The sequence below is a fragment of the Lytechinus variegatus genome, chromosome 11, assembly GCF_018143015.1.
Source record: "Lytechinus variegatus isolate NC3 chromosome 11, Lvar_3.0, whole genome shotgun sequence".
In the NCBI taxonomy this organism is placed as follows: domain Eukaryota; kingdom Metazoa; phylum Echinodermata; class Echinoidea; order Temnopleuroida; family Toxopneustidae; genus Lytechinus; species Lytechinus variegatus.
In genome coordinates this window covers 20,717,582-20,732,825 of record NC_054750.1, presented here as the reverse complement: position 1 = coordinate 20,732,825, position 15,244 = coordinate 20,717,582, and the positions used below count along the sequence as shown (strand labels likewise).

The following is a 15,244-nucleotide window of genomic DNA, read 5'->3' as shown; positions in this document are numbered from 1 at the left end:
TAATCATTGGGACCCACTTTTCAACAATTAAGATCCATTGTAAAGGATTTCAGTGGGTACAGTGTGCATTTTCGATTTCGATTTTTATTGGAATTTATATAAATGAGTGAATGAGAAATAATCTAAGTAATTTCAGATGAAATAGGAGATTCTAAGCTTAACAATGGTAGGTCATTTGTCTATTGTATTTGTGATTAAGTTATGATAAATCATCGATAAATCTCGGTTTCGTTTTTTTGTGGGACGCACTGTATAATATATTTGGCGCAATAAAAACCCAAACTACATGAATTTAGTTGAGGAAAGATTATGTCCAGTTGTCCAGGAAATGGATTTGAAGTCATGTCAAACGTCTTCTCTAATCAACCTTTTTTAAATTTTCTTATCCCCCCTTTTTTTTGGGGGGGGGGGGTTCCCTGAACCGCTAACCATTTTTAGAATGTGGAATATGCAAGAAAGTTCTCCAACAAATATACTCACGTTATATATGGAGAATCAAGCGCATCAGAAAATGGAATGGTTGGCAAACCGTTGGGAGACATTACAATCACTGGTATGCTCGGTTTAGGAAGTTCATCAACTACATGTATGGAATGTAAGAGAGTTGTCAGCATTGAGCATTAGTTCAAGTGGACGTTAATTACACAAAGTATAATCATGAACATGGGGGGGGGGGCAGGAAAACAAGATGTCTGCATTTTGACTTGTTACATTGTTCATTTGCAGACAAACACAGTAGTTTGAGAAAAGATTTTCAACATTACAGAACAGGTAGAAAATTTCAGTAAACGTTGGTTATAAATTAACTTGGTAGAATGTGTCCATATTGGTAATTGAGATCAGTGGCGGACTGTTACCCGGAGAAGACAACTGATTGGAGGGGCACTGTATTGTTTGTGAACAATGCTGTGCCCCTTCAATGCTTTCTCTCCCCCGGGTCACGATCCGCCACTGATTGAGATGCTTAAGTACATAGTTTTGATTATCAAATCATTGAATACATGCATTATCGGATATTTCAGTAATGTGAATGATGGGGGATGGATATAATTACAACAATCTTGTCACTTTTAAAAATATATTATGGGGGTGGTAATCTTATTTGAACCATATTTAAGTGTTTGGGTTCATGCCCAAGTTATGGTTTTGGAAAACAAAAGTTATTGCTTTGAATTCCTCCACAAAGATGCCCATAGGCTTTGTAAAATCATTTAGATTGGTATGCTGGCAAGAAATGTTATTTTCATTTGGTTACAATCTTTTGGAAATGTATAGTGTATTTTTACTACACCAGTGACATCTGTCTGCTCGAAAATAACACTGTATATTCATATCGTAAAGCTCGCTTTTATATCCTCATTACTTGGTATACCTGTAGGTGGTTCGGTAAATTCATCCACATGCGGACTGGATTCCCCCTTTCCTTTACTGGTAGATGCTACCACATAGACCTCATAAAGCGTAGCTGGCTCCAGATCTTCAAGAAGAAAACTCGTGGAGACTCCATCTAATGCTTTTATCATGAATGAATCTCCCATTTGGAATGAACTGTCGTACGGCTTTGCTTTCACTTTGTACGCCAGCTAGAGATAGGGAGACAAGTGGAGATAAAGTGAAAGACACTGAGAGGCAGAGAGTGTGTATGGGTGAGTGAGGGGGAGAGAGAGGTGGAGGGGGAGAGAAAAGTGTGCATGTGTGTGCATTTAGGAGCATGTGTGTGAGTTAGAGAGAAATGGTGTGTGTGTGGGTGTATGTGTGTGTGTTTTCGTGTGTGTGGGTGGGTGCGTGAGTTTGCGTATGTGTGGGTGTGTGTGAGAGAGTGGATGAGAGTGTGTGTGTGAGTGAGTGAGAGAGAGATTACTTGTGAGTGTTTGGGCAAGGGAGACAGAGAGGGGGAATGGGTAATGGTTAGGAAATGAGGCGGATATCAACAAATGCACTCCGTATCACAATTTTTTTTTATTCTATCAAGGGATTTGTAAATTTGGTTTTGGTTGCGATGGAAGGGTAGATTTTTGTAGCATTTAAACAGTAATTTCAAAATAGTGGCTCCATCTCAATTTTCCCAACATGAAACTCAAATATTAGGGTTTGTCTGGATAAAACTTATTCAACTAGACAGATCCCCTTACTTGACATGATAATCTTGAAGAAATAAGGGAAAGCTATATGGGGGTGGACAATATCGGCTTCATGTGCATGCATTATTCACACATGCATAGGACATTGCCAGATTAGAAATGCAATATTAAAAACAAATGGTTTAAATGTTATAACTCGACGAAATACATTGAATACAACAACTTTCTAAACTGAAATTATTACCTAAAAAGGCTGAAAAAATCATTAATCCCTACAAAATATCCCTGCAAAATATCACAACCATATATGGTCATTTTTACGCTTTTGTACACTGTTTTGGAAAAATTGAGGGGGCTTAAGCCCCCCCCCCCGCTTCCGCGGCCCCTGAGCAAGATTGATGTTGTAAACACATCTTTATTATTATTTTTATCATCATCATCTTGCATGGATTAAAAAGTTTTGAAGTTACCGTGTAAGAGGTGATTTTGCCACGAGGATACTTTGGCTTGTTCCAGGTAATCATCAACGATTTCGACCTACTGGATACAGCAACATTTTGGGGAGCACTTGGAACTATGCAAGCAAGAGATAAAGATGGTAAGAATCATAATGATATAAAATAACAACAATATTAACGAAAATGTAATGATAATGATGATGATGATGATGATGATGATGATGATGATGATGGCAATAATAGTGACAATGATTATTATGATAATGATAATAAGTACAATGATAATGATAATAACATTAAAAAACAATAAAAAGTATATCACTATCAATATTAGAAATTGAAATAAAAAATAATATCAATGCAGGTGATAATGCTAAAAATGGCGATCATGTCAATAATAAGGAAATTTAAAGTAATTCCACCTTAAAGTTCTTGTAAAGGGGGTTTTCCACTAGGGCGCGGACAAGACCAGGAAGGGTTGCGGAAGCTACTTTTGTCATTTCGGCATGCTGTCCGCAACCAAATTCCGTAAAAGATTATGCAAATGATCTTGTCCTAGGACACAACAAGGACTGTCTGCGTATTGTCGTAGGACATTTCTGGGACTGTCCTAAGACAAGATTATCTAAATAAATTTGTCGGCGTTCGGTGCGGACAGCATGCAGACCGTATTAGGACAGAACCGGAGACATTTAGGACAACGTCACGAGTGGTAAATTCAAGGACTAGGACAATCGGACAACTTGCGAATACTCCATGAAAATTATCGTTCATATATTTTTTAATGAATTTAGGGGTGTTATTTGTGTTTTCTTCGACTACAAAGACTATATAAGATTTTCTTTTACATGTATTTCAAATCAAATTGCATACATTGGTGGACATCCCAGGGGACAGGGGCGACGCGTCCCCTCACTTTTTGATATCAAATGCCCCCTCCCCAACATTTGGAACGAGCAAAAAAAAAAAAATGGAAAGAGAGGGAAAAGAGCAAGAGAAAATAAGGAGGAAAAAGAAGAGCAGAAAGACGAGTGAATTAAGTAAGATGAGGGGGGGGGTCATGTCACAATTTTAAATTTTCGCTCGCTTTGTGCTTGCATTGCGTAATCTATGAGATACATAACTTGTTCAATGGACTTATATTGAGCTTAAAATATCAAGTTTTGAAGTAAATATACAAAACATTTCTCGGACTCTATGTGTTCAATTTATTTGATTTACAAATACATTTTATAGTTTTCTGTAAAAGAACTATATTCTATGGTCTAAATATGAACATTTTGCGCTCGGGCTGCGCGCTAGCATTATTTGATTTGTCAAATAACTATTCTCTTCGTGTCATCCATAATTTAAAAAAAAATATCCCTTTTTAGGATGGTCTGATTATGAATAGTATCAGCTAAAGCTGCTCGCTTGCATTTTGATGGGGGGGGTATGTATACCTGTATCAATTGTAAAAAAATATTTTAAATTCCTCTTTCATGACAGTTTATCAAAATTTTCGGCTCGCAATTTGGGCTCGCATTATTTTTGTTAAAATATATTAACCCATGCATCCTATTCATGATCAATTTCATCAATTATCATCAATTTCTCGCCCTCATTGGGCTTATTAGATTAATAAGTAAGATAATAATATTTTCATGATTTCCTTATAATCATTGTCCATTTTTTTCAAAATGGAATATCGACAAGTTTCATCTCTCGCTTAGGAAGATTGTCATCATAGTCATGAAGACAAATATGTCCTTAAAATGTCCCGTCGCAACTCAAATTATATGTAATGATAAAAATATAAAAATATAAACTTGAGCTTCGCACTCGCACCATTAATTAAGCCCGATCCATATCTAATTCGTAACTGCGCTTAAATTTTTTTTTTTTTTAAATCGGAAAATCGAATATCTTTATCTCGCTCATCGCGCTCTTATTATTGATATTATAATAAAGAATGAAATTAGAATGTCCAGATTCTAGGTCTGGATCTAAACACAGGCACGCATGTTTATTTAGATACGAATATTGTGCCAGTTTCAGATCAGATACCCAAATATTATTATTATTAATGTAGGAATATTATCCATCTATCAAATTATCCATCTTTTTCCTGATTTACAAAACGTGAGATGTCGAATTTCGTTTCGGCTCGCGCTTCGCGCTCACATCAAGTGTATAGTCATACCCCTTTCCTGTCCATGCTTTTAAAAGGTGCTTAGAATGCCCAGTATTTAGGTCGGAATGTAAAAAAAAAATCAGCTCGCGCTTCGCGCTCGCATTATTTGATAGTTGAAATATGTAGGATAAAGGAAAGTGTGTTAGCGGTGTAATGTAGTATTCACTTTTTTAAAGCAGATTTTGTGCATTTTTGTACATAACAATAAATTATCTCGGATCTTGATTTTTTTCAACTAAGGTAACTTTAAAAAGACTGCGTATGTTCATAGCAAAGTCGGGGCTCTCTTTATAATATTACTTTCTTATAATTTTTCTACAAATTGATACATATATTACAAAAGAGGAAGAAAACACTAAGTTAGGATGCAAATTGCATTCGACAGGCACATGCAGATCAAGGCGTGAGGTGGTCTTGCTCCCCCCTTTAAAAAGTACAAACAGAAGAAAAATAAGTGAAATGGAAAGGGAAACTTAAAAAATGATATGGTGTAAAAGAAAAAGGGGTGCCGTGCTGATACGGCCCTCCTCTCCCTGCTGCTGGCTTACCCCTCCCAGTATACAAACAGCACAAAAGAAATAGGAATAAACAAAGGAGATGAATGAAATAAGGTGAAATAGAATCAAGGAGGGAAAAAAGTCGCGATAATGAACAGAAAATAATTGGTAGAGATTATGATTGTGTAAGATTAGAAATATCAGTTTTAATTTTTGGACGAAAATGTGAATCCAGTGTCTAATCGCCTTTGCCTCCTCTTGTACCAATGTGATCGCTACACCCTATTGACTGCGTAAAAATAGGAAAAATTGAGTAACCAAAGAGAGAAAAATGAGAAACATGCTCTGTGCACGACTTTTTTTCAGGAAGGCCTATTTTTTGTAAAGAGTCGTCGTTCTGACTCCCGCCTTGTAAACGGAGAGTCGTGTGTTCGATTCTCACCGCGGTCTAAACCGTCCTTTGGCAAGACGTATTGCATACCTTGCCACTCTCCACCCAGGTGCTAAATGGGTACCCGGTTAGAAGCGAAAGTCATTGTATGCTTGAATTTGCCGGCGCCATTTTGAGGCTGGGATGAATGCAAGGAATGCTTCCCAGGGTGAGGAAATTGTGCACTTTTCATTGAAATTAATCCTGGGGTAAATCGTTTTGAGCCGTTCTGAGAAAAGCGATGTTTATAAACTTGCTCTCATTTATTATTATTATTTCTTATGACACCTCATCCATGATCAAAAAAGTGTTTAAAATGTAGGAATATAAACTCGAATTTCAGTTTTAAATCTACACCTGTATTATTAATTTTGTTATGATATTTGTCCTATTTGTAAAGTCAAGCGCTGCCTATACGGTCCTTTTTTCAGTCGAGTACATTAAAATAATCTAGTTCATAATCAAACGTTGCATGAAACATCTTTTTATGTTCAGTACAGAACAAAATAATCTGCTCGCATCATTGCCAGCTTATCTATTGCAAGAAATATTTGAAAAGTCCACTTTTCAGATCAGTAGAAAATGCTTGAAATATTCCTCCTTCAAGTCTGTAACCCCCCCCAAAAAAAAAAAAATCGACTCGTGCTTCGCGCTCGCGTAATATGTTTAAAACACTGCTTGAAATATTAGGTTCTCAGGTTTGTTTAGTGATATACTAATTAGGCCCCTTGACCCCGTACTTCTTTACTTTTTGCATTTTTTGTCTTGTATTATCCCGTTTCCCCATCTAGTGCACTGATCACAAATGGCTTTTGCTACTTGTGTACCCGTTCCATACATATTAGCATTGGATCCACACATTCCTGAATCACTCCGCTTGCCCTCCTATTCCAGTCCGAACGTTCCTGAAACAGTCCGCTTGCCTTCTTATTCCTGTCCGCACGTTCCTGAAACTGTCCGCTTGCCTTCTTATTCCAATCCGCATGTTCCTGAAACATTCCGCATGGCTTCTTCTTTCCTTCTTGAAGCTGACCTGATTGCGGATGGTTTCCGGAAGACGCGGAAGGGTTTAGGAAGAGCAGGACATCGTCAGGACAGGGTCCCGAAGTTGTCAGGAATTCAATATCCGCGTTCAAATTTTAGTCTCGACCAAAATTTGGATGCGGACAAACTTTGATTTCCCGAACACCAGGAAGGGTTTAGGACAGCGTGCGGACACTCCCAGGAATGTCCGGACAGGTTGCGGAAGGGTCGCGGATTGTAATTATTACATTCCGCGCCTTGTCCTGACGCTGTCCTGGCCCTAGTGGAAAAGGGGTATAAAGGGCGGATCCAGGAATTTTTGGAGGAGGAGGAGCCAAAGGTCCCTAACCTGATAAGGGGTCTGGGAGCACTCCCACAGAATTCTTTTTAGATATAAACCCTTATATGCAACTTCAGCATTTCTGAGGTCATTCACACAAAAATTATCGATATCATAAGTAAAACATTTTTTGTGTGAAAAACTGTCGAGAAGTGTGAGTTGTTGTTTCCTCTTTTATGCCAAGTAGAAATCAGGCTACTATATCTTTGTCCTACTTGAGCACATATGGTAATCCTCCTATGCAGACCTACTCGGCCGTTGTAATTACTACCCTAGTCCAGTTTTCATACCGGCGCAAAAGCATTTCTAGAAAAAAATATGCCTCCAAGTACCACTTACTACAGCCAAATAATACACAACAATTCATTTGAAAATGTTCTGATCGGTGTAAGAAATCTTAGGAATTATGATATTACATTGATACAGTATGCTATTGAAATTTTGTAATCGTTCATGGCTATCAATTACTTCACATCTACCATAGATTGACATTCAATCACGCATATGATGAGGACACTGAGCTATCTCAGTGAAACTTTTAAGAAGTCTGAACAAAAAATGGTGTCAAAGAAGCTCTTTTATCTTGTTTTTTTTTAATTAAAGTTTGATATCATTAGTATGAAGAATGAGAAATACTCAAAAATATTCTGATAGGCAGATTTTCTCATGTTAGCATTAATGTGAAGACCAAATTACTATGTTGGTTAACTACAGAGAACCTTCCCGGACGACCTACGTACTGTTGTTGGTTCTGGGATGACCAGTCACTTATGGAATGTAAGATTAGAATTTGGTTTAGAGACTTACAAAATCTATGTTTGATTAACTTCCATGTGTTTTACCACACAGTCACTCAAGATATGGGAAATAGACCTAAAATAAATGGGTATATTGATCACATCTATCAAACACATCTGTCACATAGTTTGGAAAAAAGTATCATCTTTCACATTGAACAATCAAGGGTAAAATCAATTGATTAGACTGAGGAGTTAATAATTATTAGTAGTTTATTGAGGATTCAGGCATTCCCTTTATGAGGTCCATGACTTCGCCTTTTTTTAGGAACCTCGGTTAACCCTAGAAGGGAAATTTGCTAGGACTGCAAGGTGTAATTTGCAAGCTCCTATATTCCAGTGATATCCCGTCTTCAATAATCAATGCAGTGTTATGAAATGATACAGTGCAATGGTAATCTTACTTCCTTCCGATGTCAGCCTGACCAAAGGATCATCTGGACCTCGATCACCAACACCTAGACTGGTCTCTGCTACTACCTATACAACAAGACAAGTGGCAAATAACCGGAAGTTAGAGGAAAAGAATGGGTTATGAGAATGATGACTATGTTGTACGCCACAGGAAGTATTGAATGTAGATTGAAATCCAAGCATTCTCTTTCTATGACCTCGTATCTTATGTTGATCTTATACAGAGCATATAACCTGCTTATGTGACATCAATTATCATCCATAAGACTGTTTAAACCTTAAAGAAGGTCAACAGGATAGTTTTATGTTCATGGTGCATTATACTAATGAGGATGTAGCAAAACTATCAGAATGCGTTTCCAGCAATTTGTCATTTTCTATTGAGTAGCTCATCTCAGTAACAATCTGAAATATCATCATGCAATTTGTGAGATAAAAATAATAATCAAGAATCAGACTTGCCTGGACGGAATAATTCGTGTCCGGCCGAAGATCAGGGATTACCACCGAAAACCTTTGATTGATGTCAGAGCACAGACCATCTCCACATGGAGAGCTAACATTCCTGACTATAGGCGTGACACTACTATCATCCGTCTCCCAATAGAGAAGGTAATAACCTATTATCCTTCCCAGTGGAGGGTTTGGTGACATCCATTCCACTGTGATGCTCCCCTGGTCAGAAGCTGGAAGATTTACTCTTATGGGTGTCCAGGCTCTGTCATTGATAAGTCATAATATATATATACTAGTTAAAAGAATTATATCAGACTTATTATCTGTAAATTGGTTTGAAAAATCATACAAAAGTAGATAGAAAGTTGTACTTTGTTAACGATATACCTACAATTTTAAACAAAGGTAATCACACATTATTGAACAAACACTTTTCTGGAAAATATTTACTACTATAAATGTAAAAACAACAACAATACAATTCATTCATTTGTTTATAATATAAACAGTTAATTTCAATGATGAACATAAATGTGATATCTATTTCTGTTTCTTTAAAACATTTATCTAGTTGTTTTTTTTTTTGCATCATTCACCCTAGCTTCGATGCATGTTATGCGCCAATTTGCCGACTAGTTTGAGGAACCAGAAACCTCGTTAAAATATGCAGTTCTTCTTTACTAATATATATACAACTGCTTTTTAAAACTGACATAGCGCCATTTACATCATTGCAATATATGGGTTTAGGCATGGACATAAATCTCGGGAGTTGGCATGTACAATCATCCCCCCACTTTTCAATGTAGAAATAATATTTTTTAATCATGGTTAACACTACTGTTGATGTGTGGATTTATCTTTAAACGCAGTCAAAGTGCTTAAATTGGCCTAACTTTGCATTTTACAAATAAAAAAATTCTCGCAGTTGCTATTCTCCCGAGCTCAACCAATTTATTCTTACCAGAATTTGTTCGCGACGAATCCCTACGTTTAGCTAATTGCATAGGTTATATCCACTGCAGCATGTGAGTGTAGTTATTATATGTCCATTTACATGTATAAATACGTGATTCCAATCACTTTCAAGTATCATGACTTTTATCATAAACGAATCAAAACATCCTTTAGATACACTTTCGTGAATATGGGAGGGGTCATCTGGGATCTTTGTGTGAAAGCGGGAATGAAAAATATTTGGCCTTCATATTCTTCAAAAGTATACAATAAAATTACTGAGGACATTGATCAAATCAATGCCATTATAGAAACATGCATCTTTACAATTTAATCCATTTATAGGGGACTTCAAATCACATGAATTGATACAACAATGTAATAAATATTTCATAAATGAATTTTGCTCAAAATTTGGAATGTCGTTGGGTTTAGGCAATGAGGCATGTCTACAGTTGATCTCTTTGTGGCAAAGCTTTGAATTAATGGATTAAACCAAAGCCAACAAAAGAAATAATTTGCATTTCACTCTGGTTCAGTCTTACTTGCTTCATCTGTCTGTGCCCAAACCTTTGTAGAATAAACCCCTGGTAGTTCATAGTTCCATGCTCTGACCCTGATACTGTAATTTGAATATGGGATGAGGCCATCTATTGTTGCCTCGGGTGTTGTACTATCCGACACATTACGTTGATCTACTACGCCTCCTGAAAATGAACAAGATTCCAAGGAAAATGTTGATTGTGGGTAATGTCATATAGAAATCATTACAAAAAATGTATACAACAGCAATTTATTGTGATGTCAAACAACCATTCCCTACATACCAAACAAAGTTTGTCCAAATTTCTGGAGCTTTTCAATAGATATAGGCATACACAAAATGTTCGGAAAAGGTAGAATAAGGAAAATTGTGATCCTGGGATGGATTATTTCAAAAGAAAGGTTGTATTCATCAATCTGTACGTTAGTAATATGCCTGATATAGCAACAAGTAATGCTTACAAACTGTTTTCCAAGTATTGTAGTTTAAACAATACCAATTGATTAGAGGACTACCAATTTACTACGTTTCGAAGATAGAAACATCCTTAAAATTTGAAAGAAGTGCTAAACTGGCTAATAAAACTTTCAATATATTCCCAGGAAGTAATCCAACTACCCAATATTCCAAAATCTAGTACATACACTACATGTATCTTCAGGGAGTCCCTCCCATCTTATTCAACCGCAACAGATGTCTTCAGGCTTTTTTCTAACCCCAAATGTGATGACAGTATAGGGCATGAATATAGTTTTGTCAATCCCATTCTAAGCAACGAAATTTCTTTGATTGCACTGCTTAAGATTCTAATCAATTTTCAAAGGCCCCATGATTTTATTACCTGCTAAATCAAATAGAATAACGTCGTAGTTTGTAATTGGTCCATTCCGATAACCACATGCTGGTTTATCCCAAGTAAAGGTAATACTTCGTTTCTTGGTGAAAGTTGAATGGACATTAGTTGGAGGACCAGATGGATCTATTGATAAAGAAATCAATGCATTTCTGATTTACCTTTTTTCTCTTAGAGACAAAGCATCCTGCTACCTTATCGTGTTTGTGTGCAATAATAATTTTTTGTATATAGTTCAAAAAGACTTTTTAAAAGATTTTTAAAGATTCTTTTTTTTCAGAGAAAGAGAAGGAGCAATTTAGTCCAGTATCATGATGGTAAGCTTTCTTCTGAATTTGATTTAATCTACTAGCTCCATATTTGGATGAATCATTTGTTTTATTGTTCTGTCGTGTACAGTTGATAAAAAATATGAATTTATCACATTTGATTTCAATCTTTTCGCCATGTTTTCAGGTTTTTTATATACCGTACTTGAAAAACACACACAACCCAAGTTAGGTGGGAATCGGTCCATATGGGGGCTCACAGATATAACATCATGAAAACATAATTAGCCCATTGAAATCAATTGAAATACAATGTTTTCATGACATATCTCGGGCACCATGTACCAATACCCACCAAATATGTTATTGTTTTGGGAAGTATTTCATCAAATAGTTGAAATAGATTCAAATCAATCTAAAATTATGACTGATCTCAATTTCCTTTCTTTTAAGTTTAATATAAGATCTATATCAGTTTGTGCTTGAATTGAATATAACTCTGAAAATAGGCAATTCGCCCTGCCTATAAGCATATTCACACTACATTCTCAGCCCTGCAGGACTGCAGCTCCCCCACACACCCATGCATTTACATATATCCACATAACATATAAAATGTGTGTGTATTTGAGTTTTGTCAGACGTGTATCCATCAGATTATTTACGTCTGGGACCGACAGTAAACATCACCATCCAAAAGACGTGACCAGGCTCGAACCTCTGTATCAATTTTTAACTTCCCCACATAAACCTTGGATTACAGGCGCACGCCACAACGCCCATTTGAGTATAAAAGGAACAGTGCAAAAGCAACAGACCCTTGCCTTTTATACCCTCACCTTGCCCTCATCTGGACTGACACACAAATCGTCACATGCAACACACACCCTAGCACACACACACGAACACCCACAATACTTACATGAATGTCCCGTGAGAGCTCTTTGAGAATCAGAATCACCGTAACCACTGCTTGTTTGGGCTCTCACAAAGACCATATATTCAGAGTTTGGACGTAACTCCAGGATGGTGAAGGTGAAGGTTGATCCATTGACAGACCCTGCTGAAGTTAGGCCTAATTGAGGCTGACTGGGTATATCCTCACACTTATCGCCTTGATAAATATAATACTGGATTTGATAGTGTGTAGGCTCGCATGGAGGAGTAGAAGGAGGATCCCAGTGGACTATAAGACCTGTAGCGCCTTCTGCCCGATGCTTCCTAATCTCTCTGATGATGGGCTCTCCAGGCTCTTTAAAGTGAAGAGGAAGGAGGAAATATATGTAATATTTCAATTAGGCTTGTAATGAGTTAACAAGATTCACATGCTCATGCAATTATTTTCAAACACACTGATGCCTTACTCCAACTGCGTTTACCTAAGATTGTTAAACAGCATTCTACTTCAATATATACCAGTCCATGTCAGTTTTCAAATTGCAATACAGCATTTTAAATTTCACTCAAATGATAAAAGTGTCGTACACATGGGGGGGGGGTTTGATGACCAAGAAAAACCAAATGAAAAGAAAAGAAAGGGAATGAGAGAATGGTGAAATATACCATGTTCTAAATATTATCTCAAATTCTATCACAAAAGTATAATTTTGGAATAAAATGTCAACATTTTTGCTCGCTCTCAGATTTTTATAAATTTTACTGATATGCCATATTTCGCTCCCTCAAACATTCTGGCTCAATACACCACCAAATGATAAGTTATTAATTTTTGACTATTTTTGGATGTGCTATATCATCAAAACAAATATTGGTTGATAGATATAAATGAATATAATGCAATGACAAGTTAACAAACCTGATATATTTGTCGGTGCCGTAATATCATACCATTCACTTCTGTAATTATTGGCCGTCACTAATCTTATGGTAAAGGTATATTCTGTGCAACCAATAAGGTCTGTGAATGTCAGGCTATTTTTTTCTCTGGACAGTGTTTGCCGCGCAGTTCTATGCGAGTAGACGAAGTCGATCTCATATTCATTGAGATTGCCATGTAGGTTTTCACACGAGGGTTCCTCCCATTCAAATGTCAAAGAGTGAGCTGTTGATGTGTATGACACAGACTCAATTGCAGAGGGTTCTAGAAAGGAATAATTTGAGTTGAAAATCAAAGGATGATCTTGGGTAAGTATAAGAGGGTTTATGGTGCATAAAAAGTCCTTGGTTGTTTCATTGCTACTGAACATCAATGTAGGGAATAAACATAAAGCATCCACTGTGAGAAATACAATTTTGATATTCCATCGTAAGGTGATATGTATTCCAAAATAAGGGCTATACGACGCTGATTTCCCAATGTACCTGTAGCCATTGAAAGCTATAACGGTCCGTGTATCATGTTACCCCTATAAACAATGAAATACGCTGGCAAAAAAAAAATCAAAATAATTTACTGCAAAAAAAATCTGACCAACTGGGCACCGTAAGTGCACAAAGGGCACTTACAGTAACCTTATATCATGAATATTCATAAACACAAATCATAAAGGTATGTGGCATAACATGGTATGGACAAAAAACTTTATCTGCTAATTTTCTCACTTTTCAGTTTAAAAGTGAAGAGAGACTCTTAAAAACCTGACCTGCAATTTAGGGCTATATTCCTTCTTATCTTTAAATTTCAAGTCAGTAAAGATGTAAAATATTAGATTTCAGAGAATATGTGAGTAGATTTGAAAGAGACTTAGGTGCAATAACTCTTCAGAAGAAATATAACAATATCAAAGCCATTTCAGGCACGGGTCATAGGACACTTTAAGTTATTTTTCTTCGAGATCTTTTCATACATACTTCCGTCAACAGTGTTTCCTTGAACACTTCTAGGTAGGCTCTCTATTCCATCGATCACAGCTATGATTGATATGTTATAAGTAGCATAATTCTCCAGGTCTGGAATGTTTTTGGTAACCGATGTATAAGGGGGTGACGTAACGTTGAGTTCATTGATTTCAGAATCTATTACAGGAACATCTGGACAGGCTCGACGTGAGGAGAGTTGATATGATAGCCTGTAGTAATCAACTTCGCATCCAGATGGAACGCTCCAAGAGACACTTATCATATGTTGATATCCAAATGTCGAAGCACTGTTAACTGTTTATATAAAAAGAGAGAGAAAAAATACATCATCAGATTTGTCTATGGACTTAATTTCAGGATTTAATTTATTTAAATTCTTCTGTCTCCATTTCGGTAAATGCTTTAACATATTTCACCTTACATAGAATCAGCTATTCAAACTTTAAAAACTCCCAAATGCTACCGCTTGCATTGTTCTCTATCCACTAGACACACATTACTCCTATTTGTTAATCCTTACACTGACTCCCTAAAAACAATGTATAATCTTCAACGTTTTGCTTTTAACCTGACACTGTAATAATAATAATAAAAATGTGTTATCTTTATATATCGCAGCTACGATTGCGTATACTCTACTGCACTTGATACTAGATCTATTGATACTTGGTTTCATAATACCCCGGCTGTAGCTAGGCCGCCATATAGGCGCTAAAGCATTCAATGAATCAATCATACCAGGTAACCATTCACCTCACCTGGGTCGAGTGCAGCACAATGTGCACCATTGTGGATTGCTGCCCTCTGTCGGGCAGTGTTGTATATGTTACACATGCGAATCGTTGTCATCGGCCCTTATCCGGCCAGCTCTGTGTAGAGGTACATTGTCATTAAAATATGAACCATAAAGATTATTGTGATTGACGCCTTTATCATTTAATGGTGTGGTGGCAGTTGGGATCAGCCCTGTCATTGTCTGTTTATGATGGCATTTGCTCAAAATAGCAGTCAGTCGGTCGGCCAAAAGTGGTCGTGATAGGTAATCTTTCCGCATTTGTCGGTCTTGGGTCGTACCACTCGCAGTAGCTGTAGTCCCATGTATAGCCTTAGCTATGGCTTTACCCATGAGAGG

General features: G+C 36.8%; 1 protein-coding gene and 1 long non-coding RNA gene across 2 annotated transcripts in view; one reads left to right on the top strand and one right to left on the bottom strand.

The window, feature by feature from the left end:
- The window catches only part of LOC121424449, a 31,112-nt gene extending 29,642 nt beyond the window's left edge, over positions 1-1,470 (top strand). Inside the window, exon 4 of the long non-coding RNA XR_005971381.1 lies at positions 1,379-1,470. This is a non-coding gene — a long non-coding RNA (uncharacterized LOC121424449). The remainder of the gene's footprint in view (positions 1-1,378) is intronic.
- Positions 1-15,244, bottom strand: part of LOC121424448 (receptor-type tyrosine-protein phosphatase F-like) — a 78,320-nt gene that overhangs the window by 22,647 nt on the left and 40,429 nt on the right. Inside the window, 10 exon segments of the mRNA XM_041620138.1 lie at positions 481-580; positions 1,373-1,583; positions 2,552-2,655; positions 8,204-8,275; positions 8,672-8,931; positions 10,156-10,333; positions 11,012-11,149; positions 12,215-12,544; positions 13,109-13,393; positions 14,104-14,406. Coding sequence (XP_041476072.1) covers positions 481-580; positions 1,373-1,583; positions 2,552-2,655; positions 8,204-8,275; positions 8,672-8,931; positions 10,156-10,333; positions 11,012-11,149; positions 12,215-12,544; positions 13,109-13,393; positions 14,104-14,406 — 1,981 coding nt within the window.